Raw genomic sequence first — 26,943 nt, 5'->3', positions numbered from 1 at the left:
GCGGTCTCAAATTCAGTTACCCAGGAGCAGTAAAGAAAGCCTATTAGCGTTATTCCTCGCTGACCCAATAAAACTAACAGAGAAAGTGAACTCAGAAGTTCAAAAGGCTAACGTTCACCAAAAGAGGCCCATCTTCTGTTCACCTCACCTCAAGTATCTGCAGTACCACATCTATAGTCTGTCTCAACTACTTTTTTGACCAAGGTTTATAGTATAATTGTTTCTCCTGCTAAAGCAGAGGTCTAGACATCATGCAGTCAGAATATAAAAACTCTGGAGTTTGACTCTATGCTTTGGTTGTATGGAAAAGAGCAGGCTGAATGTGTGAGTTATGTAATCAGATTACTTTTTCAAGTAACTAGTAAAGCAATGCATTACTTTTTAGTTTACAAGAAAATATTGGAGTTAATTTTTCAAATGTATGCCTCAAAATGAATAAATCAGTGAAATACAAACTCAGAATATAATTTAAGCCCAGCCCAGAATTTAAAAAGTAATGCAAAAGTAATGTAACACATAGGTAAAACATTACTTTCCATAAAAAGTACAGCTGAGGTCAAAAGTTTACATCCCCCTTTCAGAATCTGCAAAACATAAACTTTTTTACCAAATTTAGAGGGGTCATAGAAAATACATGGTATTGTTTAGATAAGACATTTTGCATAAAATATGTTTACAGTCCACAAGAGAAAATATAATAGGTTTATGCTGGTCCTTAGCTTGTTTATACTGGTCTTTTGCAATTTTATACTGGTCCTTTGTTGGTTTATGCTGGTCCTTTGCTGGTTTATGCTGGTCCTTTGCTGGTTTATACTGGTCCTTTGCTGGTTTATGCTGGTCCTTTGCTGGTTTATATTGGTCCTTTGCTAGTTTATGCTGGTCCTTAGCTGGTTTATACTGGTCCTTTGCTAGTTTATGCTGGTCCTTTGCTGGTTTATATTGGTCCTTTGCTAGTTTATGCTGGTCCTTTGCTGGTTTATATTGGTCCTTTGCTAGTTTATGCTGGTCCTTTGCTGGTTTATACTGGTCCTTTGCTGGTTTATGCTGGTCCTTTGCTGGTTTATATTGGTCCTTTGCTAGTTTATGCTGGTCCTTAGCTGGTTTATACTGGTCCTTTGCTAGTTTATGCTGGTCCTTAGCTGGTTTATACTGGTCCTTTGCTAGTTTATGCTGGTCCTTTGCTGGTTTATATTGGTCCTTTGCTAGTTTATGCTGGTCCTTTGCTGGTTTATACTGGTCCTTTGCTGATCCTTTGCTGGTCCTTTGCTGGTTTATGCTGGTCCTTTGCTGGTTTATGCTGGTACTTTGCTGGTTTATGCTGGTCCTTAGCTGGTTTATACTGGTCCTTTGCTGGTTTATGCTGGTCCTTTGCTGGTTTATGCTGGTCCTTAGCTGGTTTATACTGGTCCTTTGCTGGTTTATACTGGTCCTTTGCTGGTCCTTTGCTGGTTTATGCTGGTCCTTAGCTGGTTTATACTGGTCCTTTGCTGGTTTATACTGGTCCTTTGCTGGTCCTTAGCTGGTTTATGCTGGTCCTTAGCTTGTTTATACTGGTCCTTTGCTGGTTTATGCTGGTCCTTTGCTGGTTTATACTGGTCCTTTGCTGGTTTATGCTGGTCCTTAGCTGGTTTATGCTGGTCCTTTGCTGGTTTATGCTGGTCCTTTGCTGGTTTATACTGGTCCTTTGCTAGTTTATACTGGTCCTTTGCTGGTTTATGCTGGTCCTTTGCTGGTTTATGCTGGTCCTTAGCTGGTTTATACTGGTCCTTTGCTGGTTTATACTGGTCCTTTGCTGATCCTTTGCTGGTCCTTTGCTGGTTTATGCTGGTCCTTTGCTGGTTTATGCTGGTACTTTGCTGGTTTATGCTGGTCCTTTGCTGGTTTATACTGGTCCTTTGCTGGTTTATGCTGGTCCTTAGCTGGTTTATGCTGGTCCTTTGCTGGTTTATGCTGGTCCTTTGCTGGTTTATACTGGTCCTTTGCTGGTTTATACTGGTCCTTTGCTAGTTTATACTGGTCCTTTGCTGGTTTATGCTGGTCCTTTGCTGGTTTATGCTGGTCCTTAGCTGGTTTATACTGGTCCTTTGCTGGTTTATACTGGTCCTTTGCTGATCCTTTGCTGGTCCTTTGCTGGTTTATGCTGGTCCTTTGCTGGTTTATGCTGGTACTTTGCTGGTTTATGCTGGTCCTTTGCTGGTTTATGCTGGTACTTTGCTGGTTTATGCTGGTCCTTAGCTGGTTTATACTGGTCCTTTGCTGGTTTATACTGGTCCTTTGCTGATCCTTTGCTGGTCCTTTGCTGGTTTATGCTGGTCCTTTGCTGGTTTATGCTGGTACTTTGCTGGTTTATGCTGGTCCTTTGCTGGTTTATGCTGGTACTTTGCTGGTTTATGCTGGTCCTTTGCTGGTTTATGCTGGTCCTTTGCTGGTTTATGCTGGTACTTTGCTGGTTTATGCTGGTCCTTAGCTGGTTTATACTGGTCCTTTGCTGGTTTATGCTGGTCCTTTGCTGGTTTATGCTGGTCCTTAGCTGGTTTATACTGGTCCTTTGCTGGTTTATACTGGTCCTTTGCTGGTCCTTTGCTGGTTTATGCTGGTCCTTAGCTGGTTTATACTGGTCCTTTGCTGGTTTATACTGGTCCTTTGCTGGTCCTTAGCTGGTTTATGCTGGTCCTTAGCTGGTTTATGCTGGTCCTTTGCTGGTTTATGCTGGTCCTTAGCTGGTTTATACTGGTCCTTTGCTGGTTTATACTGGTCCTTTGCTGGTCCTTTGCTGGTTTATGCTGGTCCTTAGCTGGTTTATACTGGTCCTTTGCTGGTTTATACTGGTCCTTTGCTGGTCCTTAGCTGGTTTATGCTGGTCCTTAGCTGGTTTATGCTGGTCCTTAGCTTGTTTATACTGGTCCTTTGCTGGTTTATGCTGGTCCTTTGCTGGTTTATACTGGTCCTTTGCTGGTTTATGCTGGTCCTTAGCTGGTTTATGCTGGTCCTTTGCTGGTTTATGCTGGTCCTTTGCTGGTTTATACTGGTCCTTTGCTAGTTTATGCTGGTCCTTAGCTGGTTTATACTGGTCCTTTGCTAGTTTATGCTGGTCCTTAGCTGGTTTATGCTGGTCCTTTGCTGGTTTATACTGGTCCTTTGCTAGTTTATGCTGGTCCTTAGCTGGTTTATGATGGTCCTTTGCTAGTTTATGCTGGTCCTTAGCTGGTTTATGCTGGTCCTTAGCTGGTTTATGCTGGTCCTTAGCTGGTTTATGCTGGTCCTTAGCTGGTTTATGCTGGTCCTTTGCTGGTTTATGCTGGCCCTTAGCTGGTTTATGCTGGTCCTTTGCTGGTTTATGCTGGTCCTCAGCTGGTTTATGCTGGTCCTTAGCTGGTTTATGCTGGTCCTTTGCTGGTTTATGCTGGTCCTTAGCTGGTTTATGCTGGTCCTTAGCTGGTTTATGCTGGTCCTTTGCTGGTTTATGCTGGCCCTTAGCTGGTTTATGCTGGTCCTTTGCTGGTTTATGCTCATATGTTCATAGCAGCATTAAAACCTACCTAACCAGCATATGCTGTTTTTTTCAACAGTGTTTCTCTTGTGGACTATATGTAAACATATTTTATGTGAAATATCTTCAGGCCAGTTCTAAATAAACAATAACATGTATTTTGTATGATCCCTCTTATTTAGCAAAATTTCTAAAAGGAGGATGTAAACTTTTGACTTCAACTGTAACTACATAACGCAATTAGTTGCTTTTTTAAAACTTTCCCCAACACTGCTGAATGCGCTTCAGCATATCTCTGTTTGTGTTCGGGAATCATTTCAGAAAGAATTGCCTTGCTAACAGAGTATTTTATCACATCCCCACACTATTAAGATGTTTACTTGGAAGACAAAGAGTTGATCTCTTCTAATGGACAAGCCGAAGGAGGATCATATTCTCAAAGCCCTCTTAACATTTGATAGGCCATGAATTTTGTAACGGCAATTTTATGGATTCCAGTCAATGGGATGATGTATTTCATTAATGATATATTAATGCAAGTACTTTGATGCTGTTTTGGAAAAAGCAAGCGACTCTCTGGGAATGTTTTATTTTGAAGTATCGTTTGCAATGCTAATTCCTTCCCCACCACCTATCTCTGTGATACGTCGCATATCAGTATAATCATAAGGGACCGCAGCTGGCTGATATTGCTCATTTCCATTTCGGCGAGCGTCTGATTACAGCTACTGTCTCCATTCCTGATGGTCTGGACGTGATTAATTTGTCACTAATTGTAAGTTTAAAAACGCTCAGAAAGGAGGAAAAAATTAGAGGGCACTAAAAGCAAAGTGCTTTTGAATAGAGCGACATAACGGCGGAGATGTGGCGCTGGAGACAGATGCCGGCGTGATTAGAGCTTATTAATAACCAACAAATCTCTGACGTGAGTGAGGACTCTGAAGGCTGGAAGAAAGGCCTCATGAAAGCGAGAGACCGCTAGTGAGGGGAAGAGGGTGGGCACTCATTCCCTTTTGTTTTATTCACTTGTGTATCAGTGTTTTCAGTCATTCTGCCATCTACTGAAACAATATCCAAAAGGTTCAGCGTACGAGTAGGAGACTGTGTGAAATTGGGGCATTAAACAATTATAGATTTGTATTTTTTCCCAAATAAATCCAAACCTTTCTGAGCTCAGGAGATGATAATAATGCTAAGAAGGTTTAGTTGGATATCATATAGCAAAGGTGACCAAGCTCAGATGCATTTGGCAATTAAAACTAGGCTTCCCTGCAAAACATGCTTTTCTTACTTAGATGTTTTGTCTTGTTTTCAGCCAAAATATCTACAAATTCTTAAGTCGAGAAGGATTTTCTAGACAAGTAAAACATATTTTCTTGTTTTCAGAAAAAAACAAGTCACAATTAAGTGAGTTTTTGCTTAGAACAAGCAAAATAATCTTCCAATGGGGTAAGCAAAAAAAAAAAAAAAACTTATTTCAAACCAAAAACAAGATAATTTTTTCTTACCCCATTGGCAGATTATTTTGCTTGTTTCAAGCACAAATGCACTTAATTTTGACTTGGTTTTTTTTTCTGAAAACAAGACAATAATTGTACTCATCTAGAAAATCTTTCTTGAATAAACAATTTTTAGATATTTTGGCTGGAAACAAGTACTAACCCTAAGTACGAAAAGCATTTTTTGCAGTGTGAGAGCAAATGTGACCAAGCTCAGATGCATTTGCCAATTAAAACTAGGCTTCACTGCAAAAAAATACTTTTCTCACTTAGATGTTTAGTCTTGTTTTCAGCCAAAATATCTACAAATTCTTAAATCAAGAAGGATTTTTCTAGACAAGTAAAAAAAAAATCTTGTTTTCAGAAAAGCCAAAATTAAGTGAGTTTTTGCCTAGAACAAGCTAAATAATCTGCCAGTGGGGTAAGCAAAAAAAAAAAAAAAAAATTAAAACTGAAAACAAGATTATTTTTCTTACCCCATTGGCAGATTATCTTGCTTGTTTCAAGCAAAAATGCACTTAATTTTGATTTGAAAATACTTCTTGATTTAAAATTTTTTAGATATTTTGGCTGGAAACAAGACAAAAAATCTAAGTAAGAAAAGGGTTATTTGCAGTGTTTAAAATTAGTCACGGTGGTCATTTCTAATCTTTTAATGCTTTCTCAGTGAGCACATCTAATGGAAATGCTTCTGGATACTCTGCGCATCAATGAATGTTCAAAAATGTCAAAAACCTTTAAGATGTTTAAGAAATGTTGGAAATATTGTATTACAAGATAAAAGCACACGAACGCTACCACAAAGTTGTAATTACGAGTGGGAAACTCTTTGAACTTTCTTTAAGTTTCTGAGTTGTCACTGTCAATAAAACATGTTTGATAAAATGGATGCAGCATCTGCAATAAAGGGATAGTTTACCCAGAAAAGAAAATTCTGTCATTAATTATTCACCCTCATGTTGTCCCAAATGTTGTTGTTGACCTTCGTTCATCTTTGGAACACAAATGAAGATACTTTTGATGAAATCCGAGAGCTTTCCAAACCTCCACAGACGGCAACGGAACTACCACTATCAAGACCTATAAAGTTAGTATAAACATTGTTAAAGTAGTCCACGGGACAGCAGTGGTTCAACCATAATGTTATGAAGCTTCTGGAACACATTTTGTGCACAAAGAAAACAAACTGACACGGAAGAGAAGAAATTGTTGAATAAGATTTATTCAACAATTTCTTCTCTTCCGTGTCAGTTTGTTTTCTTTCTTTTTATTGATGTCCTTATACCTTTCTGGGCCTTGAATGTGGTAGTTGTTTGCTGTCTACGCAGGGTCAGAAAGCTTGGATTTCATCAAAAATATCTTAATTTGTGTTCTAAAGATGAACAAAGGTCTTACGGGTTTGGAACAACATATAATAAGTAATTAATGACAGGAGTGAACTTTCCTTTAAATTACACATTTGTTGATATTAATAAAGCCATTATTTTTGTCATTTCCAATAAAACTATTTAGGTTGCATCTAAAAATATACAATAGTATTATATTAGGAATGCACCAAATGTTTGGCAACCAAAATTAGCAAAATTATCATTACTCATCCGAAAATAGCGAAAGCTGAAATAAGCGAAAAGGACGAATAGATTATACCGAAAAATGACGTGACTCAATCAAATAGAGGCGCAAACATGTGGAAGCATTTAAAACTGTCAGAGAAGGACATAAAAATCATTCCAAGCACAGACAGTGAGAGACTGTTTAGTATCGCATCGCATGTCTTCCATGAGAAGAGAAAGGGCTGGTTGTTGCTGGTTACTGTATGATGACTGAAATCACCAAATGGCCTTAAACCATTAGTAAATCAACTACAGAACGTTATGCTGTCTAATACACGCACCAATTGTATTTATTCTGACAGCGCTGCAGCAGCTCCTTAGCCAGGGTTCAAAGACCAAAGATGAGAATCATTCATAAATCTGCTGCTGTCAGCAAAAAGTAGTACTGAGGTCTTCTTGTGGGTTTCCGCCAAAATAAAAGTCAACATTCATAAATGTTAGTATTGTAATTGTACTGTTGTTTTGTAAAATAAAATTAAAAAGTAAGACAAAAATAATGATAACATCCATTACAACAGCTCTATTAATACATTTATTATAACATTCTTTGCTCAGCAAGGCTGCATTTATTTGTAGATTAAAAACACATGCCTGATTCAAGAAGGGGGTCAAAGAATATTATTTTACTTAATAATTTTAAGTTAAATTGTGCTTTGTTGGTAGGCTATAATGTCTACTAGATTGTAAAAAATGTTCAGTGTTAAGTAAATATTTTTAAATTGTTGTTTTGTAATTGATTTTTTTCTTTGAAAAGCAAGACAAAACTGTAAAAAGCACATTTTGGTGAAAATAATTGGCAAAATAGATGGGGGACATTCGGCCCTGTGTTTAATTTTATTTGTTTTCGGCTTCAGCCAAGAATTAATATAAATTTGTATTTTTTAATTACCAATCGTTTATCAAGATAAAAGATTGTGTAGAGCTGCACTGAAACTGCAATTTGGACCTTCAACCTATTGGTTCCCATTAATGTCCACTACATGAAGAAAAGAAAATCAAATGTTTTCCTCAAAAACCTTCATTACCGTTCGACTGAAGAGAGAAAGACATGAACATTTTGAATGACAAGCAAAAAAAATCTGCCAACGGGCTACGAAAAACAATCTTGTTTTCTGTTTGAAATAAGATTTTTTTTTTGCTTTTTTGCTTGTTCTAAGCTAAACTTAATTTTGACTTGTCTTTTCTGAAGACAAGAAAATCATTTTTACTTGTCTAAAAAATCCTTCTTGATTTAAGAATTTTTAGATATTTTGACTGGAAACAAGACCAAAAAAGTAAGAAAAGTATTTTTTGCAGTGTAACAGTGTATATTTTAACCTAGATCTTATGCAAACCATGTGAAATTGAGTGTTGTATTAAAAAATAAAAAAAATCACATTTTAACTTCTCAAGCCAGAAATAACACCTTCATGCAAGAAACAACAGCAATAAAGCATTTCAAAATGGGTAACACTGCAAAAAATGCTTTTCTTACTTAAAAATTTTGTCTTATTTGAAGCAAAAATATCTAAAATTGTTCTAGACAAATAAAAATTATTTTCTTGTTTTCAGAAAAAAAGACAAAATGAAGTGAGTTTTTTGCTTAGAACAAGCAAAATAATCTGCCAATGGGGTAAGCAAAAAATATTATTTCAAACAGAAAACAAGATTATTTTTCTTACCCCATTGGCAGATTATTTTGCTTGTTTCAAGCAAAAATGCACTTCATTTTGACTTGTTTTGTCTGAAAGCAAGAACATAACTCGTCTAGAAAATCCTTCTCGATTTAAGAATTTTTCGATATTTTGGCTTCAAACAAGACAGAAAAATCTAAGTAAGAAAAGCATTTTTTGCAGTGTAATAAATTAAACAGAAAACAAGATTATTGAGGAAATAAATACATGAACATCTTGGATGACATAGGTGTGAGTAAATTATCAGGAATTTTTAATTCAGGAGTGAACTAATCGTTTAAATTTTAGTTATTAGTGATAACTGGACGTTAAAATAAAGTGAGACCACTAATCACCTTCATAAACTGAATAAAAACATAAAAAAGCAAAACACACTGATGCAGAAAGCTAATGACTAGTGGACTATTGAAATAAAGTGTTACCAAAGACTGCACTGGACATGCTCTTCTCATTTCTAAACATCCCTATTAACTTGAAAAAGCAGATTTGTGCCTACAGAGTCGCAGTCAATACAGCAGCGACTTCACAGATCAATGGCGTTTTCATTAAAACGGTTATCACAGTAAGTTACGGTTCTGCTAATTGTTGACTGAAATGTAAAAAGAAACGAATTACGGTAATTAACGGCAAATTTCAGCTACACAGGACTGAGTGGTAAATGTTTTGACACCGCAATCAAAAGGCATCATTAGTCGTCTCCTTTCGACGTGCCACGGCATTCGTTTCTCCTTTAGAACGCCGATCACTTCTAATGGAGTCTTGAAATTGCCACTCCGGCTAAAAACCCGGTGGGAAAAAGAGCCGAGCGCATTTAAGTCTGATATTTAAAAAACATAAAACACAACGAAAACACAGCCCAACTCATTTTCCCGGCTGGATATCTCCCGGTGACACATTTCTCCTCGGGTGATGCCAAATTCACATTTTATGTAAATAAAAGTGTCTGTGTGGAAAGAAAAAGCCTGCCCTTATCTGTCAACTTTTGACTATTAACCTCGGTGACAGGCACAGGCAGGTTCCTCTTATCTAAATTGAAAAACAGAGTTATTTGAATATTGGAAGGAGAGAAACGCAATATGCTTCTACCGCCGAATCTCCCGCGTTTGCCCTCTATTGCTCCGCTGAAGAGATAAGACAGTATTTAGCCCAATGTGGACACAGCTTACAAGAACAAAGTGATTGAGGGAAATAATTTGACTCTTTTGAAAAAAAAAATCTGCTTGCTTTTAATGGAATCTTTTAATGGAGAACAAAGGGACGGCGTGATTTTCCCCCCTGGCAGGTGTTATTAACTAGACTGCTCTGTCGGACAGACTTCATAAACTCTTCCTAACACAAAAAATATATATATATATATTTTTTTTTTTCAGCTCTAGGGACTACACTGCAAAAAAAGATTTTCTTACTTAGTTTTTTTTTTTTTTTGCCAAAATATCCAAAAATGCTTGAAATGCTTTATTGCCATTGTTTCTTGCATGATGGTGTTATTTCTGGCTTGAGAAGTTAAAATGTGTCTTTTTCTATGCAACATACACAATTTCACACGGTTTGCATGAGATCTGAGTTAAGAAAAACACTGTTAAACTGCAAAAAATGCTTTTCTTAGATTTTTTTTGTCTTGTTTCTAGTCAAAATATCTAAAAATTCTTATACTAAGAAGGACTTTCTAGACGATTAAAAATTGTCTTGTTTTAGGAAAAAACAAGTGTGTTTTTGTTAAAATGCTTCTGCTTGAAACAAGCAAAGAAATCTGCCAATGGGGTAAGAAAAGTATTCTTGTTTTCTGTTTGAAATAAGATTTTTTTGCTTACCCCATTGGCAGATTATTTTGCTTTTTCTAAGCAAAAACTCACTTAATTTTAATTTTTTTTTTTTCTGAAAAAAAAAAACTTAATTTTTTTTTACTCGTCTAGAAAATCCTTCTTGATTTAAGACTTTTTAGATATTTTGGCTGGAAACAAGACAAAAAATCTAAGTAAGAAAACCGTGTGAAATTGTGTATGTTGCAATAAAAAAAATAAAAAAATAAATAAAGCCAGAAATAAAATCTTCATGCAAGAAACAATGGCAATATAGCATTTCAAAATGGGTTAAGAAATTAAACAGAAAACAAGATTATTTTTCTTACTGCATTGGCAGATTTTTTTTGCTTGTTTCAAGCAGAAACACACTTAATTTTGACTTGTTTTTCCTGAAAACAGGACAATTTTTTACTCGTCTAGATTAGAAAATCATTTTTGATTTAAGAATTTTTAGATATTTTGGCTGGAAACAAGACAAAAAATCTAAGTAAGAAAAGCTATTTTCAAGCGAAAACACACTTAATTTTGACTTGTTTTTCCTGAAAACAAGACAATTTTTACTTGTGTAGAAAATTCTTCTTGATTTAAGAATTTTTATAAATATATTGGCTGGAAACAAGAAAAAAATCTAAGTAAGAAAAGCATTTTTTACAGCGTAACAGTTTATTTTTAAACTCAGATCTCATGCAAACTGTGTGAAATTGTGTATGTTGCATTAAAAAAAAATCACATTTTAACTTCTCAAGCCAGAAATAACACCTTCATGCAAGAAACAATGGCAATAAAGCATTTCAAAATGGGTTAATAAATTAAACAGAAAACAAGATTATTTTTCATACCCCATGGGCAGATTTTTTTTTTTTTGTTTTACGCAAAAACACACTTAATTTTGACTTGTTTTTCCTGAAAACAAGACACTTTTATCTCGTTTAGAAAATCCTTTTTGATTTAAGCATTTATAGATATTTTGGCTGGAAACAAGACAAAAAAAATGAAGTAAGAAAACCTTGTTTCAAGCACAAAACACACTTAATTTTGACCTGTTTTCCTGAAAACAAGACAATTTTTACTCGTCTAGACAATCCTTCTTGATTTAAGAATTTTTTGATATTTTTCCTGAAAACAAGACAATTTTTACTCGTCTAGAAAATCCTTCTTGATTTAACAATTTACAACAAATTAACAACAAAAAGAAAAGCATTTGTTACAGTGTAACAGTGTATTTTTTAAACTCAGATCTCATGCAAACCGTGTGAAATTGTGCATTTAAAAAAAGCACATTTTAACTTCTCAAGCCAGAAATAACACCTTCATGCAAGAAACGATGGCACTAAAGCATTTCAAAATGGGTTAATAAATTAAACTATCTAAAATATGAAAAAAAATACAAATTGCAGCTGCAAGCAATCAATGAACCGTAAAAATGAACCCAAACACATTTAGTAAATCACTGTGAGAGCATTGAGAAATATCCCTTTAAAACCAAGGTCCCATTAAAGAAAAATGCCCAGCGTGGACGTCTGGAAATTCATTTGGTCATGGGTGAAATGAATAGTGAAAGTTATACACATGCTTATTGGCTGTTTATTTCCTTTCGGGTCTTTGAGGGAAGGCCTGACCTACTTTTAGCAGGAGGATCTCTTCTGCTATTCTAATCTTCAGAATAACACAAGCAACCTCGTGAGACCTACTGAGCGCCGTCTATAAAGTGAACCTCAATTGGCGGAATATTTTGGGCTGGCTATTGTGCAAGACAACTGATGAAATTGGCATTGATATTGTGTCAGATTGCCTTTATGCTGTGCATGGGCAATTATGGTAATAGCTGTGATTACATGAGTTTTCAATATACAGAGAAAACAGGAGGTTAAGAAAGTAGATGATGATGCTCTGGCTGGACTGCATAATGATCAAACTAGACTGTTGCGTTTACATACAAACTCACCACCATGATGGATAATTTTATGTGCTGTTTGCTAGACTACGAGTAACAAAATGCTTTTAGCCATAATTTGTGTGTATTTATTGCATACGTTTACCTCCCTTTACGTCAAAACTATGCTAGGCTGTAATTTAAGCACAGCTGGTGCAACTGGCCCCTGAATCATTTCGAGAGAAAAAAAAAAAGACTCACAGGTCAATGAGGACCTTGAATGATTCACTGGCTGATGGTAAAGCAGAAGCGAATTTGAAGATCCATCATGAATTATTTTGACTGACTCATTAATAGAAAGAAAAAGCTTCATAAGCATCTGACAAATCAGACAACTCAGCTTGTGCTACGTTTGTCGTTGCACGCAGGTATCACTGACGCACAATCTAACAAGATTGAGATTGTTGCCTTGCTAGAGTGTTGCCAGAGTGTTTAATTTTGTTTAATTTTCTACAATATTAGAGAGAAATCAAGAGGTGTGTTGAGGTGGGTCTTTCATGCCGAAAACTCTCCTTATGTGTTTGCATAATGATGCATTTAAAAGTGAATGACCAAACGTATCTTTATAAAAGTTTGCAATGTTGTTGCAGATTAAATATAATGTGGGTAACATTAAATATATATTTTTCATTCATCAGGTTAGATATTGATTATTAATGGGATAGTTCACCCAAAAAAAGAAAATGACTTACCCTTAAGCCATCCTAGGGTATATGACTTACTATGACTATATGATATACAATCGGACAAATACAATCAGGGATATAAAAAAAAATATATATCCTGGCTTCCTGCTGGAATGCCACTCTCCCGTGAAAGCGTAAGATAGAGATTAAAGTTTATAAACTTTTACATATGGACATTTCTCTTACACAAATGTATCAACTTGCTTCAGAAAGCCTGTATTAACCCTCTGGAGCTGTGTGGAGTACTTTTTTATGATGGACGGATACACTTTATTGGACTTCAAAATCTTAAACCCCATTCACCACCATAATAAAGCTTGGAGGAGTCAGGACATTTTTTTTAATATAAAGAAGAAAAAAGTCATATACAGCAATGGCTTGAGGGCGAGTAAATACTGGGGTAATTTTATTTTTTAGGTGAACTATTCATTTAAGCATCCAAACCCCTTTGTCTAAGAGTATGTTTACATGACAACTATGTACTACTTTGTGTTTTTGAAAAATATATATATATATATGTGTTGCTGTTCACATGGATCTCAGAAAATGATTGCTACAAATATCGCTACAAGCAGCAATTACGGGAGTTCAAACGCTTTAAGTCATTTAAGCACATATAGAAAAAAATTCTAAATCAATTATTTTAAAAAGCATTTTGGCAAATCCAGGTAAGTTACCATATAAATACTGTATTATGTTTTTTATTAACGATTATGACTGTTACAGCACCAGCTGTGGTCCGATCTCCTTTAAAACATTGCATGCTTGTAAAGAATGACCTGTCGCATGTGCTCACTAGATTTCATGAAGTTTTATGTTTTCATTTAGGCTTTGTAGGATTTTGGGTAAATTTGGACAGGCATCTTTTCTAAACGACCCCGCTATAGCTTCTCAAAGGTTAAATTTCGACCTTTTTGATAATTATTGACCTAGAGAGTCTAGAGAATTGTATTGAATTTTTTTTTTTTTTTCCCAGATTAAGTGAAAAACCTAGGACTAGTTCGTAAAAGTGAGTTATTAACACCTTCTTAATCATTTAACAAACGATTTGATTGACAGCAGTGGTTCTAGAGGCAAAGTTGTCCAGGATGAGGACTTTTATCATATGATATTAATATTGCATGTTTGTGCGAAAAAAAAAACAAAAAAAACGCAATGTACAATACGCCTCTGAAAAATGCGATATTGCCCCCAGTGCCCGATTTCATTTAAATTTCTCTCTCTTTTGTCTAATGGGTGCTCAAACTTCATCTGCCAATGGTGGCCATGTTTTTTTTGAGATATGCAAATGTCATTATAGACATTCGTGGCTCTTTAGACCAAGAATGTGCACAGTGATTTTCATGTTGATAGGACAAATAGTTGCATAGGTATAGCCATTTCCCCCCCCCCCTCTTTAAGCACCACCAAGTGGCCAAGCTCCGCAATTTTTGTCTTGTGACTTCAGATTGAGCTCTTACATAATTGTTCAGAGTTTGGTGAAGATATCTTATTCTCTTCAGGAGTTACAGGCATTTAATTAAAAGTGTCCTTGCCCCTTTCAAATATTTTAGCTTCCTTTCGCGACGGTGAGTTGAAAGTTCTTTATTTGCCGTTTGGGTAGTCCAAAATACTGAAACTTTTGCCAAGGCTCACGACTGAATCTGATCTGATGTGCATTTTGTCTGGCATGATTCAAGGAATCCAACGACAATAAACACTTGAGCCTGCAGCCGACATTTAGGAGTTATGAGCAATATTGTACTTTTGATCGCTGTAGCGCCCCCGTCAGGCCGATTGGGGCGAACATTGGTCACATTGTCGGCCGTGTGGGTACTACCATCCCTGCAAGTTTCAAGTCTCTACGACTTACAGTTTGGTCTGCACAGTCAGTTTTATGTGGAATTTGCTGATCCATGTTTTCATGTAACTGAACATCCAAAATGCATTAAAAAAAGTTTTAATGTTTAGTTAAAAACAGTTGTGTAAATGCCACCTAAACCTCTGTACTTATCCGTTGCTCTCGCACATCCACCATGTTTGTAGTTTTTAACACTTTTATTTGTGTTTGTAGTCCTAATCAAATCAGCTTCCAATGTGGAATGGCTTGTGGCCAATATTGGACTTCGATTTTCACTGGAAATGGTAAACCATCTGGGGTATTCATTTCAACATGCTACGATTTGGGACACACTAATGTCAAATAGTATTTAGGATGGAAACTATGCAAATTGGGACGCAACACATGATATTATAGTAGGTAAGATTCAAGTCTCCTTCAATGTAAATCTATATGATTTTTGTCCCCAAATCTAAGGGCATGTTTACATGACATCTAAAAATGAAAAGTTTTTTTTCTTTGCGTTTTTGATAAGTTTCTGTACAGACGACATTGTTGTCAAACGATCCCCATTCACACAGATATGCAAAAACAACTAAATTTGCTGTATTCCCTGCTGAAAAAAACAGCATATGCTGGTTAGGTATGTTTTGGTGCTGGGATGCTGGTTTTAGCTGGCTTATGCTGGTCCTTTGCTGGTTTATGCTGGTCCTTGACCAGCATCATGACCAGCATAAACCAGCTAAAACCAGCATCCCAGCACCAAAACATACCTAACCAGCATATGCTGTTTTTTTCAGCAGGGTTATGCATGCCAGGCCAGTAGATGGTGATGTCACGTTGTAAAGAAACACTATGCACATACAGTACACATTCCTATAGACTGAATGGGAGTTCAGGAGTTTTAAAGTCGTCATTGGATTGATTAAATTCTACAGTATTTTCTTGTTCTTTAACGTCCCACCTGGAAACAAAGATGTCGCGATGCCAAACCCTCTCATGAAAGAAGATAGATGCCATGTCTACAACTGTGATGATGATTGCTAATTAAGATCAACTAAACACTGGATTTTCAAAAGTATGTGAAATATTTCAACACAGAGACAAAAACGGTATCGTTTTCAAAAGTTTGCGTTTTCCGGCCACCAAAACGCAGCTGTTGTGTAAATAAATGGCCAAAACGCATACAAAGTTTTAATTTTTAGTTAGAAACCATTGTGTAAATGCAGCCTAAACCTCTGTACTTATCCATTGCTCTCGCACATCCACCATGTTTAAAGGTTTAAACACTTTCTATTGTGTTTGCAGTTCTAATCGAATCTGCTTCCAATGTGGAATGGCTTGTGGCCAATATTAGCCATTGCACTTCGATTTTCACTGGAAATGGTAAACCATCTGGGGTATTCATTTCAATATACTACGATTTGGGACACACTAATGTCAAATAGTATTTAGGATGGAAACTATGCAAATTGGGACGCAACACATGATATTCCAGTCTCTAGGTATGATTCAAGTCTCCTTCAATGTAAATCTACGTGATTTTTTCTCCAATACTTACACGTCTCCATCCCCTCGTCGTCTTCATCGGGGTTGACTACGGTCACACCTGGCTTGTCGTAGGACTTGTCGATGGCCGCGCGGAAGCTCTCGTTGCAGCCCCGTCCCCTGATGATTCTGGGGCGCGGCCTGTGGAACGGGACGTCCCCGTTGAGCGTCACCTCAGCAACAGCTGTCTGGAGGCTCTCCAAGGAACTCGACTTCTTCAAACCCAACGCTGGTCCCACATCTCGTGTGGAGTTGCCTTGGAGTGGAGAAAGAGAAAGAGAGAGAGTAAAAAAAAAACATGCCAGAAAGAGGAGAAAAAAGATGTTGTCTCACTTTTTTCCTCAATAAATCCTTCTCTCCTAATTCACTTCTATAATTTACATCCCTCGCCGAAGACAAATGTGCATATGGGGGTTGCGTTTCTCTGCAGATGGAGGGTGAAAAGAGTGTGCTAAAATAATATGGAATATAAATGGCTCCACTGGATGCAAAGTGAGGTGTCAAGACACGTTATCCGTCTTGCGTTCGTCACATTTTTAACTCTTGAGGTCATTTTTGCTTCTTCTCCCCAATGCGTGCGAGACGGTGAGCGCATAACTGCTTTCTGTAGTTTAAGGCACTGATGGATGGCCCGAATATGAGGCCCATTATCTTCCCTGTGTGGTCGTGGGAGGAGGTGGAGGAGAGGATGTGGAGAACAAGAGGGAGGAAGAGCAAAAGCTTGTAGACTAAACGCGCTTTGAGACCCCAGCCGTTCGGATCGAGCGGCGAGGACTAGCCGAAACTCCCTCAACTCGGCTGCTTAATGACCTTTTCATGCATTTAATCCACTTGTTTCTCGTTAATGGTCCCTCACAAAGACACAGCAGGCCCACACTTCAAAAACGCGCCAGCGCCAAGACAACATTAATCCTGCTTATGAAATCCTGTAGAGGAGGAATTCTGGAAAAGACCTCAATGGGAGCGAATGGGCTTGGCTGCTTGGGTCAGGGATTTGCATGTGTATGTGCAGAGTATAAAATGAATGCTAAATGGGAGTAAAAAAGTGGCTATAGAGAGCAAAATAAACTGTCCTTTCCTTATATGGCATTTTTTTTCCTGTTTTTTTTTTTTTTTTTTTTTTTTTTTTTACGTTTATTCCGTTTCCTAAATATTTTTTTGCTTTCTTTCTTTACAATCTCCTAATTTAAAAAGGCAAAATAAAAAATAAAAAATAAAAATCCATACATGCAGACAAACATCACCGGTCAAAAGTTTATAATTAAGAATATTTACTTAGTTTTTGAAAGAAGTCTCACCATTGCTGCATTTATTTGATTAAAAATCCTGTAAAATCACCAATAATGTGAAATATTATTACTTTAAAATAATTTAAAATAACCATTTTCTATTGTAATATATAATATATGTCTTCACTGTCACATGATTCTTTTAATATAAATCATTCTAATATGCTGATTCGCTGATTATTATCAATGTTGAATACAGTTTTTTGCTGAATGATGTATTTATTTATTTATTTTTGTGGAAACTAATATTTTTTTTAGATTTTTTTCCAACTTTTATTTATTTTTTTATTCATTCATTCATTCATTCATTCATTCATTCATACATTCATACTTTCATACATTCATTCATACATTCATTTCCATTTAAACTACAATGAACAGCATTTATTTAAATGAATGAATGAATAAATAAAAATAATAATTAAATGAAATAATAAATACAAATAAATACAATTTAATTGTTATAATCAGATATTTTGTGGTATTTTTCCCCACTATTTATTTATTTATTTATTGCTAATTAAAGTACAATCAACATAATTGATTTAAATGAATGAATAAATAAATGAATAAATAATAAAAACATAAATATAAATAAAATAAAAATAATTAAACAGATAAATAAATTTAATTATTACATAAAATAAAATCAATCATTCTTCACTGTCACATGATCTTTCAGAAATAATTATAATATGCTGATTCGCTGCTCAAGAAACATTTCTGATTATTATTGTTAAAAACATTTTTTTTTTTTTTTTGTGGAAACTGTGATATTTTGTGGTATTTATTCCACCACTCATTCATTCACTCATTCATCCATTCATTTCTAATTAAAGTACAATGAATAGCATTTATTTTAATTAATTAATTAATTAAATTATATAAATTATATAAAAATGCAAATATATATATTGTGTGGTATTTTTCCACATTTTATATTTATTTATTTATTATGCTAATTAAAGTACAATTAACATCATTTATTTGAATGAATAAATAAATAAATAAATAAATAAAACATGTATAAATACAAAACATAATAAGTAAATAAATAGATAACTAAAATAATAAAATAAAATAAAATAATTCTAATATTCCGATTCACTGCTCAAGAAACATTTGTCATTCAATGTAGAAAATATTTTTTGCTGTGTTATATTTTTGTAGAAACTGTATTTTTACTTATGTAATTACTCTTTGCTAATTAAAGTACAATGAACAGCATTTATTGAATTTATTGAATTAATTATTAAATAAATAAAAATCAATAAGTAGATAGGTAGATAATGTTTTTTGTAATATGTAGTCAAATTTTTTTTTTTTTTAAATACAATCTATATTTTATTTATTTATTTTTTTATTTTATTTTATTTTATTTTATTTTATTTTATTTTATTTTATTTTATTTTATTTTATTTTATTTTATTTTATTTTATTTTGTTTTGTTTTGTTTTGTTTTGTTTTGTTTTGTTTTGTTTTGTTTTGTTTTGTTTTGTTTTTAAATACAAATTGTGCCAAGGAATGATTCTCTGTTTTTAAGAAAAACATTTGTTATTCTTAAAAACAAATTGAGAATCATTCCTTGGCACAATTTGTGTTTGAAAAGAAAAGAAAAGAAAAGAAAAGAAAAGAAAAGAAAAGAAAAGAAAAGAAAAGAAAAGAAAAGAAAAGAAAAGAAAAGGGCAAAAAAAGGGCAAAAAAAGAAAAGAAAGAAAATAAATATTGTATTGTTTTTTTTTTTTTAATAATTAATATTTGACTAAAAAAAAATAATAATAAGTCAAGTGTATCCAAACGTTTGGCTGGTAGTGTAGAAATAAAATAAAATAAAATAAAATAAAATAAAATAAAATAAAATAAAATAAAATAAAATAAAATAAAATAAAATAAAATAAAATAAAATAAAATAAAATAAAATAAAATAAAATAATCTTACTGACTCAAAAGCTTTGACCTGTAATTTCTAAACTGTCATTTAAATTAATGAACTGTATACACTTTCAGGGCTGATTTACCAAAATACTAAATACTGCCAATGAAATATTTATGGAGAGTAAACATTCTGGATTCATGTTCAGCTGGCTCATGCGGTACAAAGCTAATTCTGGATTCTGTGTACGTGTGAATCAGTGATGTATGTGTGTGTGTATGTATGTGTGTGTGTGTGTGTGTGTGTGTGTGTGTGCAATCGTGCGAGCCATATGGAACAGACTCTGGAACAGTTGCCAAGTACTAAAAATTATCTAAGCCACCTGCATGATTGGATAAAATAGTCTGTGTACCTCTAACAATAAACCTTGATAAATGCCAGTATGCACCACTGCCTTACACACATGCGTGCACAATAGTTTCAGTGATGTATGACACCGCCGCGCAGCATATAAAATCTCTCAGATGAACTCTCGATGATGCATTAATGTGAGTCCAGCTGTGCGTCTCATTGAAATGTATCGCGCACGTTCTAACACAATTAGCATGCAAATGATATATAAACAAACGTTAACTGACAGCAGTGTTCTCTAGTGTTCTGGAGAGCGTTTGTGTTTGCTGGCGTAGCATAAACGTATCGTTTCTCACTCGAAGACCTTCGTGTCAGATATTGATGGAAAATGTGTCGGTTGCGACGCTGAAAATACAGCCCTCAAACCCTTGCGTTTAACAGGCCTCCCGCTTGGACAGCTATAATTATTTTTCCAATGGCTGCTGTTCTGTGTTTAGATTTGGCTAGTGAGGCGAGACTCCAGCTCCGGCTGCTCATTCTGTCAGTGAACGCCTGTTTAAGGGCCTCAAGAACACTGACCCCGGAACCAAAGGTCAGCAGAAAAATTGGTTTGAAAATATGGGTCAATGAGATGTAAGAGCGCCCACAAAAAAAAAAAAAAAAAAAGAATGAATGAATGAATTTTGAATTAAAAATTCAACTCTAAAAATGCCATGTGGTATAAACAAATAAAAAAAAATATTTTAATATACTAATTAAATGATAACTTTACATTAAAGTAAAAAATAATAAATAAATAAATAATATATTTATATAGTAAAATTATATAGAAAATTTCAAGTGAAAACAGTAATATAAAAACAACTAAAACATAAATAAATAAAATAATAATAATAATTCTGGATTAAAAAAAATTAATAAATATTAGTATATAAATATAGTATATTGATACATATAAAAAATAATTGTGAAGTACATATTATATTTATTATATTGTTCTATTTTTAATAAAACAATAATATAAAAATAATTTTAAAAAGCACCAAAAACAATCAAAATAAGTGAAAATGAACAGTTAAAAAAAACTCAAATATAACAGTAATATAAAAATAACAACAACAACAAAAAAGTACTACTACTACTACTAATAATAATAATAATAGTAATTCTGCATAAAAAAGTAAAAAAAATAATAGCATATAACATATAGTATATTGGTATATATAAAAATAAATTGTTAAATATGTATTATATTTATTATATTGTTCTATTTTAATAAAACATCATAATATAATAATAAAAACAGATAATAACCCTCCAAAAAGCACCAAAACAATAAAAAATAAGTGAAATGAATAGTTACAAAAAAGTATATATATATACTTTTTAACTAAAAAGAGATTAATTCTACATCAAAATAAAATAAAATATTATTATTATTATTATATAATATATTGTATATTAGTGTATATAAAAACAAAATGTAAAATATATATTACATTTCTTATATTGTTATATTATAATAAAACATCATAATATAATAGAAATATAATAGAGATTAATTCTGAGTTATTAATCTCTATTATAAAAAGCGCCAAAGCTATAAAAATAAGTATAAAATGAATAGTAAAAAATGAATAAATAAATAAAAAATAACTAAAATATAATAGTAATATAAAAATAACTAAAAAGAGATTAAATCTAGGTCAAACTAAAATAAAATAAAATAATATTATTAGCATATAATATATAGTATATTGGTATATACATACAAATAAATTGTGAAATATACATTATATTTATTACATATCTATATTTTAATAAAACATCATAAAATAATAAACATATAATACAGATTCATCCTGAGTCCAACAAATGTGGCAAAACAATAAAAATAAGTGAAATAGTCAACAGTTACAAAAAAACTCAAATATAATAGTAATATAAAATAACTAAAAAGACATTAATTATGGGTATAAATAAAATAAAATAATAATACAAATTATTATAGAAGTATATATTCAAGAGTAGTGTTAATAGAAGAATCATAATAGTACAAAAATGACTAAAAACAACCCACCACAAAAGTAACATAAGAATAATTAAAATAAATTAAAATAATAATATAAGATACAATTATATAGCATATATATAACATACTATGATAAACTATATATTTTTTATTTTATTACATGTAGATTTTTTTTGTTTTATTTTATTTTATTTATTTTATTTTTATGATATCATGACAGTTCACCCTGACATAAAATAGGGTGCAACATACTATGATAAAATACTAGTTTGTTTTGTTTGTTTGTTTGTTTTTATTCAGATAATTTTTTTAAATTTATTTATTTTCTTTCCTTTTATTTATTTATTATTTAATTTAATTTAATTTAATTTAATTTAATTTAATTTAATTTAATTTAATTTAATTTAATTTAATTTTATTTTATTTTATTTTATTTTATATCAGGACAGTTCAACCTGACAATAGGGTGCAACATACTATGATACAATACTAGATTTTAATTTAATTTAATGTCAATTTAATGTTGAGCTGTGATCTGTGACGCAGGTTCAGGCACATTTAAGTTCTCGAGCACTTCTAGGAATTGACGTTTGCCATTTCAACAGACCTTAAAAACGGTGTCTCTATATCTGTGAATGTGACATATGGTGGCACTCTGTGTAAACACAGCTGTCTTTCAATCTGCCTCATTCTCATTCCTGCTCTCAGATGATGCGTTGAGGTGGACCCGACGGTTTGGTCCTTCTCCTAAAAACATCTTCCTTCCATCTACAGCACGCTGAGATTCCCGACTCGCTTTCAGACGCTAAATGGAGCGTTTCTGCCGGCCGCTGAGCTCACAGCCCATCTTCGGCAGCAAAGACGTGAAGCAAAACAGCCATTAGCTTAGCAAAATAAACCTCCAACATCGTAGGAAAACAATTAGAAATCTATTACCTTCCCTTGAAAGACAAACAGCGTTTTAAACAGCAGTACGAGGGAACCGAACACTTGGAAATGATTCCAGGTGATTTGAGCTGTAATATTGTGGTTGGCGTAAACCAAACCAAAAACCTAGCAGCTTCTGGATCCTTTATAACCTGCTTGATCCTTTAACCAAGTAAACCTGCGCTGCAGAAAGTATTGATTAACCAAACCAATGCCAAACCACTGACTGGACAATTAGCTCTCGGCCAGGACAAGAACTGAAGGATCCTGAGCTGGCCAGAGACTCACGGTCTCGATATTCATGGAATCTTTCATTTACAGGAACAGTAGGCCACTGTAAACACAGGTGCTCTGGTTGGTCAGAACATGACGAATGAGTTTTGCGGGACATTTGAGATGGAGCAGACTGAAACTCTGTCAGAGTGGGATTTCTAAGTTCTTTCAAAACTGAAAGTTCTGTAAAAATTTGTTTCAAAACTGTGTGATAGTGTTCCTTTTGTGGAACACAAAAGGTGAGTTTTTCATAATAATGACAGTAATTAAGGTTTGGGTTCATTAAGCTCTAAAATGATCAAAAAAAGATTAAAAAGTTTGTCAAAACAAACTTTAAGTTGGCTTGAGAAAGCCAGACCAGAAAGTTTGAAAAGTTTAAAGAAGTTTACCCTGGTGAAAAAAACCTAGCCTAGGCTGGTTGGCTGGTTTTAGCTGGTCATAGCTGGAAGGCAGGCTGGTTTTAGAGGGGTTTTGTCCACTTTTCCAGCCTGGCCAGGCTGGTCAGGCTGGGAAACCACCAGCTAAAACCAGCCACTTCCAGCTTAAACCAGCTTAAACCAGCTAAGACCAGCCAACCAGCCTAGGCTGGTATTAGCTGTTTTTTTTTCAGCAGAGTAAGAAGTTTAAAGAAGCTTAAAAGCAAGTTGCTAGTATGTTTCTAACATGACTAACATGTTTCTAGCATGATTAGCAAGTTGCTAACATGTTGTTAGCATGGTTAGCAAGTTGCTAGCATATTCTTAACATGGTTAACATGTTTCTAGCACATTTCTAGCATGATTAACAAGTTGCTAACATGTTTCTTCCATGATTAACAAATGTTTTAGCATTATTAACATGTTGTTAGCATGTTTCCAGCATTATTAGCAAGTTGCTAGTATGTTTCTAGCATGATTAGCATGTTTCTAGCCTGTTTCTAGCATGACTAACAAGTTGCTGCAAGTTGCTAGCATGTTCTTAGCATGGTTAACATGTTTCTAACCTGATTAGCAAGTTGCTAACATGTTCCTAGCAAGATTAGCAAATTTCTAACATGTTGCTAGCATGTTTTTAGCATTATTAACATGTTGCTATCATGTTTATAGCATGATTAACATGTTTCTAGCATGTTTATGGCATGTTTCTAGCATGATTCGCAAGTTGCTAACATGTTTTTTGCACAATTAAATGTTTCAAATCAAATGTTTCTAACATGATTAACAAGTTGCTAACATGTTTCTAGCATGATTAGCAAATTGCTAGCATGTTTCTAACATGATTAACAAGTTGTTAACATGTTTCTAGCATGATTAGCATGTTGTTAGCATGTTTACAGCATGATTAGCAAATTGCTAGCATGTTTCTAACATGATTAACAAGTTGTTAACATGTTTCTAGCATGATTAGCAAATTGCTAGCATGTTTCTAACATGATTAACAAGTTGTTAACATGTTTCTAGCATGATTAGCAAATTGCTAGCATGTTTCTAACATGATTAACAAGTTGTTAACATGTTTCTAGCATGATTAGCACATTGCTAGCATGTTTCTAACATGATTAACAAGTTGATGCATGTTTCTAGCATGATTAGCATGTTGTTAGCATGTTTACAGCATGATTAGCAAATTGCTAGCATGTTTCTAACATGATTAACAAGTTGTTAACATGTTTCTAGCATGATTAGCAAATTGCTAGCATGTTTCTAACATGATTAACAAGTTGTTAACATGTTTCTAGCATGATTCTAGCCTGTTTCTAGCATGATTAACAAGTTTCTAGCCTGTTTCTAGCATGATTAACAAGTTGTTAACATGTTTCTAACATGATTAACAAGTTGCTGCATGTTTCTAGCATGATTAGCATGTTGTTAGCATGTTTACAGCATGATTAGCAGGTTGCTAGTACGTTTCTAGCATGATTAACAAGTTGTTAACATGTTTCTAGCATGATTAGCAAATTGCTAGCATGTTTCTAACATGATTAACAAGTTGTTAACATGTTTCTAGCATGATTAGCATGTTTCTAGCCTGTTTCTAGCATGATTAACAAGTTGTTAACATGTTTCTAGCATGATTAGCAAATTGCTAGCATGTTTCTAACATGATTAACAAGTTGTTAACATGTTTCTAGCATGATTAGCATGTTTCTAGCCTGTTTCTGGCATGATTAACAAGTTGTTAACATGTTTCTAGCATGATTAGCATGTTTCTAACCTGTTTCTAAAATGATTAACAAGTTGTTAACATGTTTCCAGCATGATTAGCAAATTGCTAGCATGTTTCTAACATGATTAGCATGTTTCTAGCCTGTTTCTAGCATTATTAACAAGTTGTTAACATGTTTCTAGCATGATTAGCAAATTGCTAGCATGTTTCTAACATGATTAACAAGTTGTTAACATGTTTCTAGCATGATTAGCATGTTTCTAGCCTGTTTCTAGCATGATTAACAAGTTGTTAACATGTTTCCAGCATGATTAACAGGTTGCTAGTATGTTTCTAGCATGATTGGAATTTTGCTAACATGTTTCTAACATGATTAACAAGTTGTTAACATGTTTCTAGCATGATTAGCAAATTGCTAGCATGTTTCTAACATGATTAACAAGTTGTTAACACATTTCCAGCATGATTATCAGGTTGCTAGTATGTTTCTAGCATGATTGTCATGTTGTTAACATGTTTTAGCATGATTAGCATGTTAGCATGTTTCTAACATGATTAGTAAGTTGCTAGTATGTTTCTAGCATGATTGTCATGTTGCTAACATGTTCTTAGCATGGTTAACATGTTTCTAATGCAATCTAAAAAGAATATTAGTAGAAGTATAAAAGTGAAATGTTATGATGAAAATAGGTGAAAATGAATGACTAGGACTATCAAGCTCCAAAAATGACAAAAAAGCACAATAAAAGTGGTCCTTATGACTTGTGCACTGTGTTCCTGGTTTTCCCAAAGCAGGTCTATCCAAGTTTTTGTGAGGAACAGACTGAAATGTTATTATTCCTAAACAAAATCACCTTTTTTGCTCCACAGACATCTATCAAAATGTGCATTTCCAACTATAAAGGCCTTGGAGCAGCAAGCCCTCATCTCCTCCACTTCACCTCTCTCCTCTCTGATGAAGCACGCTGTATCTGCGTCTGTGTCTGTTTGTTATTAATGGAAATGAAAACGGAAAGAATCCAATAGGTCTGGTACGCGTATGGACTAATATGGCGTCCCATATGCTGGAGAAGCTCTTTAATCAACGTGCTCCGCATGGCATGTGAACATGAGGCTTTCAGAGCTTCACACACAGAAGATCAGGACTGAACACACGGGACTAAGATGATAAAACCAGCACACAAACACAACTCAATCCTGGAATAATCACTGAATCTCCTCCACGGCAAGGGAGGGAAAGCTCATAATTGTGTTTTGTTTGTTTTTCCACAAAGGAGGATTTTGAGATGCAAGCCTCACTGGATCTAACCGCTGTGATTCTTATCACGTCATATGCGCTAGTTTTATTGTCATACTCTCGCTGAAATTTTCCCTAGTATTTTCTCATCCAGGTGAGAAACAGTGCTTGATTGTGTTAGATGAAAATACATAGCATGGTATTAAATGATTATCATCTTTATTTAGCCTTCATAAATCAATATGGTAGTGGTATTCCTCCAAATGAATGTGTTTTGGTATCACTGATTAACCCTCTGGGGTCTGAGGGTGTTTTGGGGCCCTGAAGAAGTTTTGAAATGCCCTGACATTTGTGCTTTTTTTCAGCATCTTAAAACATTTTAATGGTTAAAGTCAGATTACATTGTAATCAGCACATATTGGGCTTCAATAATATGCAACATTAATGTGCATGTTTGTGTTTTTGAGAAAACTATGTTTATGCGTGGTTATTGGAAATCTAAAGTTTTGAAGTCACTGAAATAAGGCAATGAAGCACATACAGAACATTTGTCATCAAGACTGTTGAGAATTGGATGTGGTAGGCTAAAAATTTTTCAACCAAATGATGTGAAAATCATCTTGTTCACTCGTTCAGAGTGAACATTCATAAATCAGTTATAATACATATATCAAGCTCCAAATAAATAAAGCATAATGTTATGTTATGTATGTTATGTTATGTTATGTTATACTATAATTTATTCTATTCTGT

At 34.0% G+C, this 26,943-nt stretch overlaps 1 protein-coding gene across 1 annotated transcript in view; it reads right to left on the bottom strand.

Annotated features, from left to right (window-relative positions):
• Window positions 1–26,943, bottom strand: part of pard3aa (par-3 family cell polarity regulator alpha, a) — a 233,055-nt gene that overhangs the window by 9,358 nt on the left and 196,754 nt on the right. Inside the window, exon 19 of the mRNA XM_073830324.1 lies at window positions 16,077–16,319. Coding sequence (XP_073686425.1) covers window positions 16,077–16,319 — 243 coding nt within the window. The remainder of the gene's footprint in view (window positions 1–16,076; window positions 16,320–26,943) is intronic.

This window comes from Garra rufa, chromosome 24 (genome assembly GCF_049309525.1).
Source record: "Garra rufa chromosome 24, GarRuf1.0, whole genome shotgun sequence".
NCBI lineage: Eukaryota > Metazoa > Chordata > Actinopteri > Cypriniformes > Cyprinidae > Garra > Garra rufa.
The sequence above is the reverse complement of the archived record's forward strand: the minus strand, read 5'-3'. Positions and strand labels throughout refer to the sequence as shown.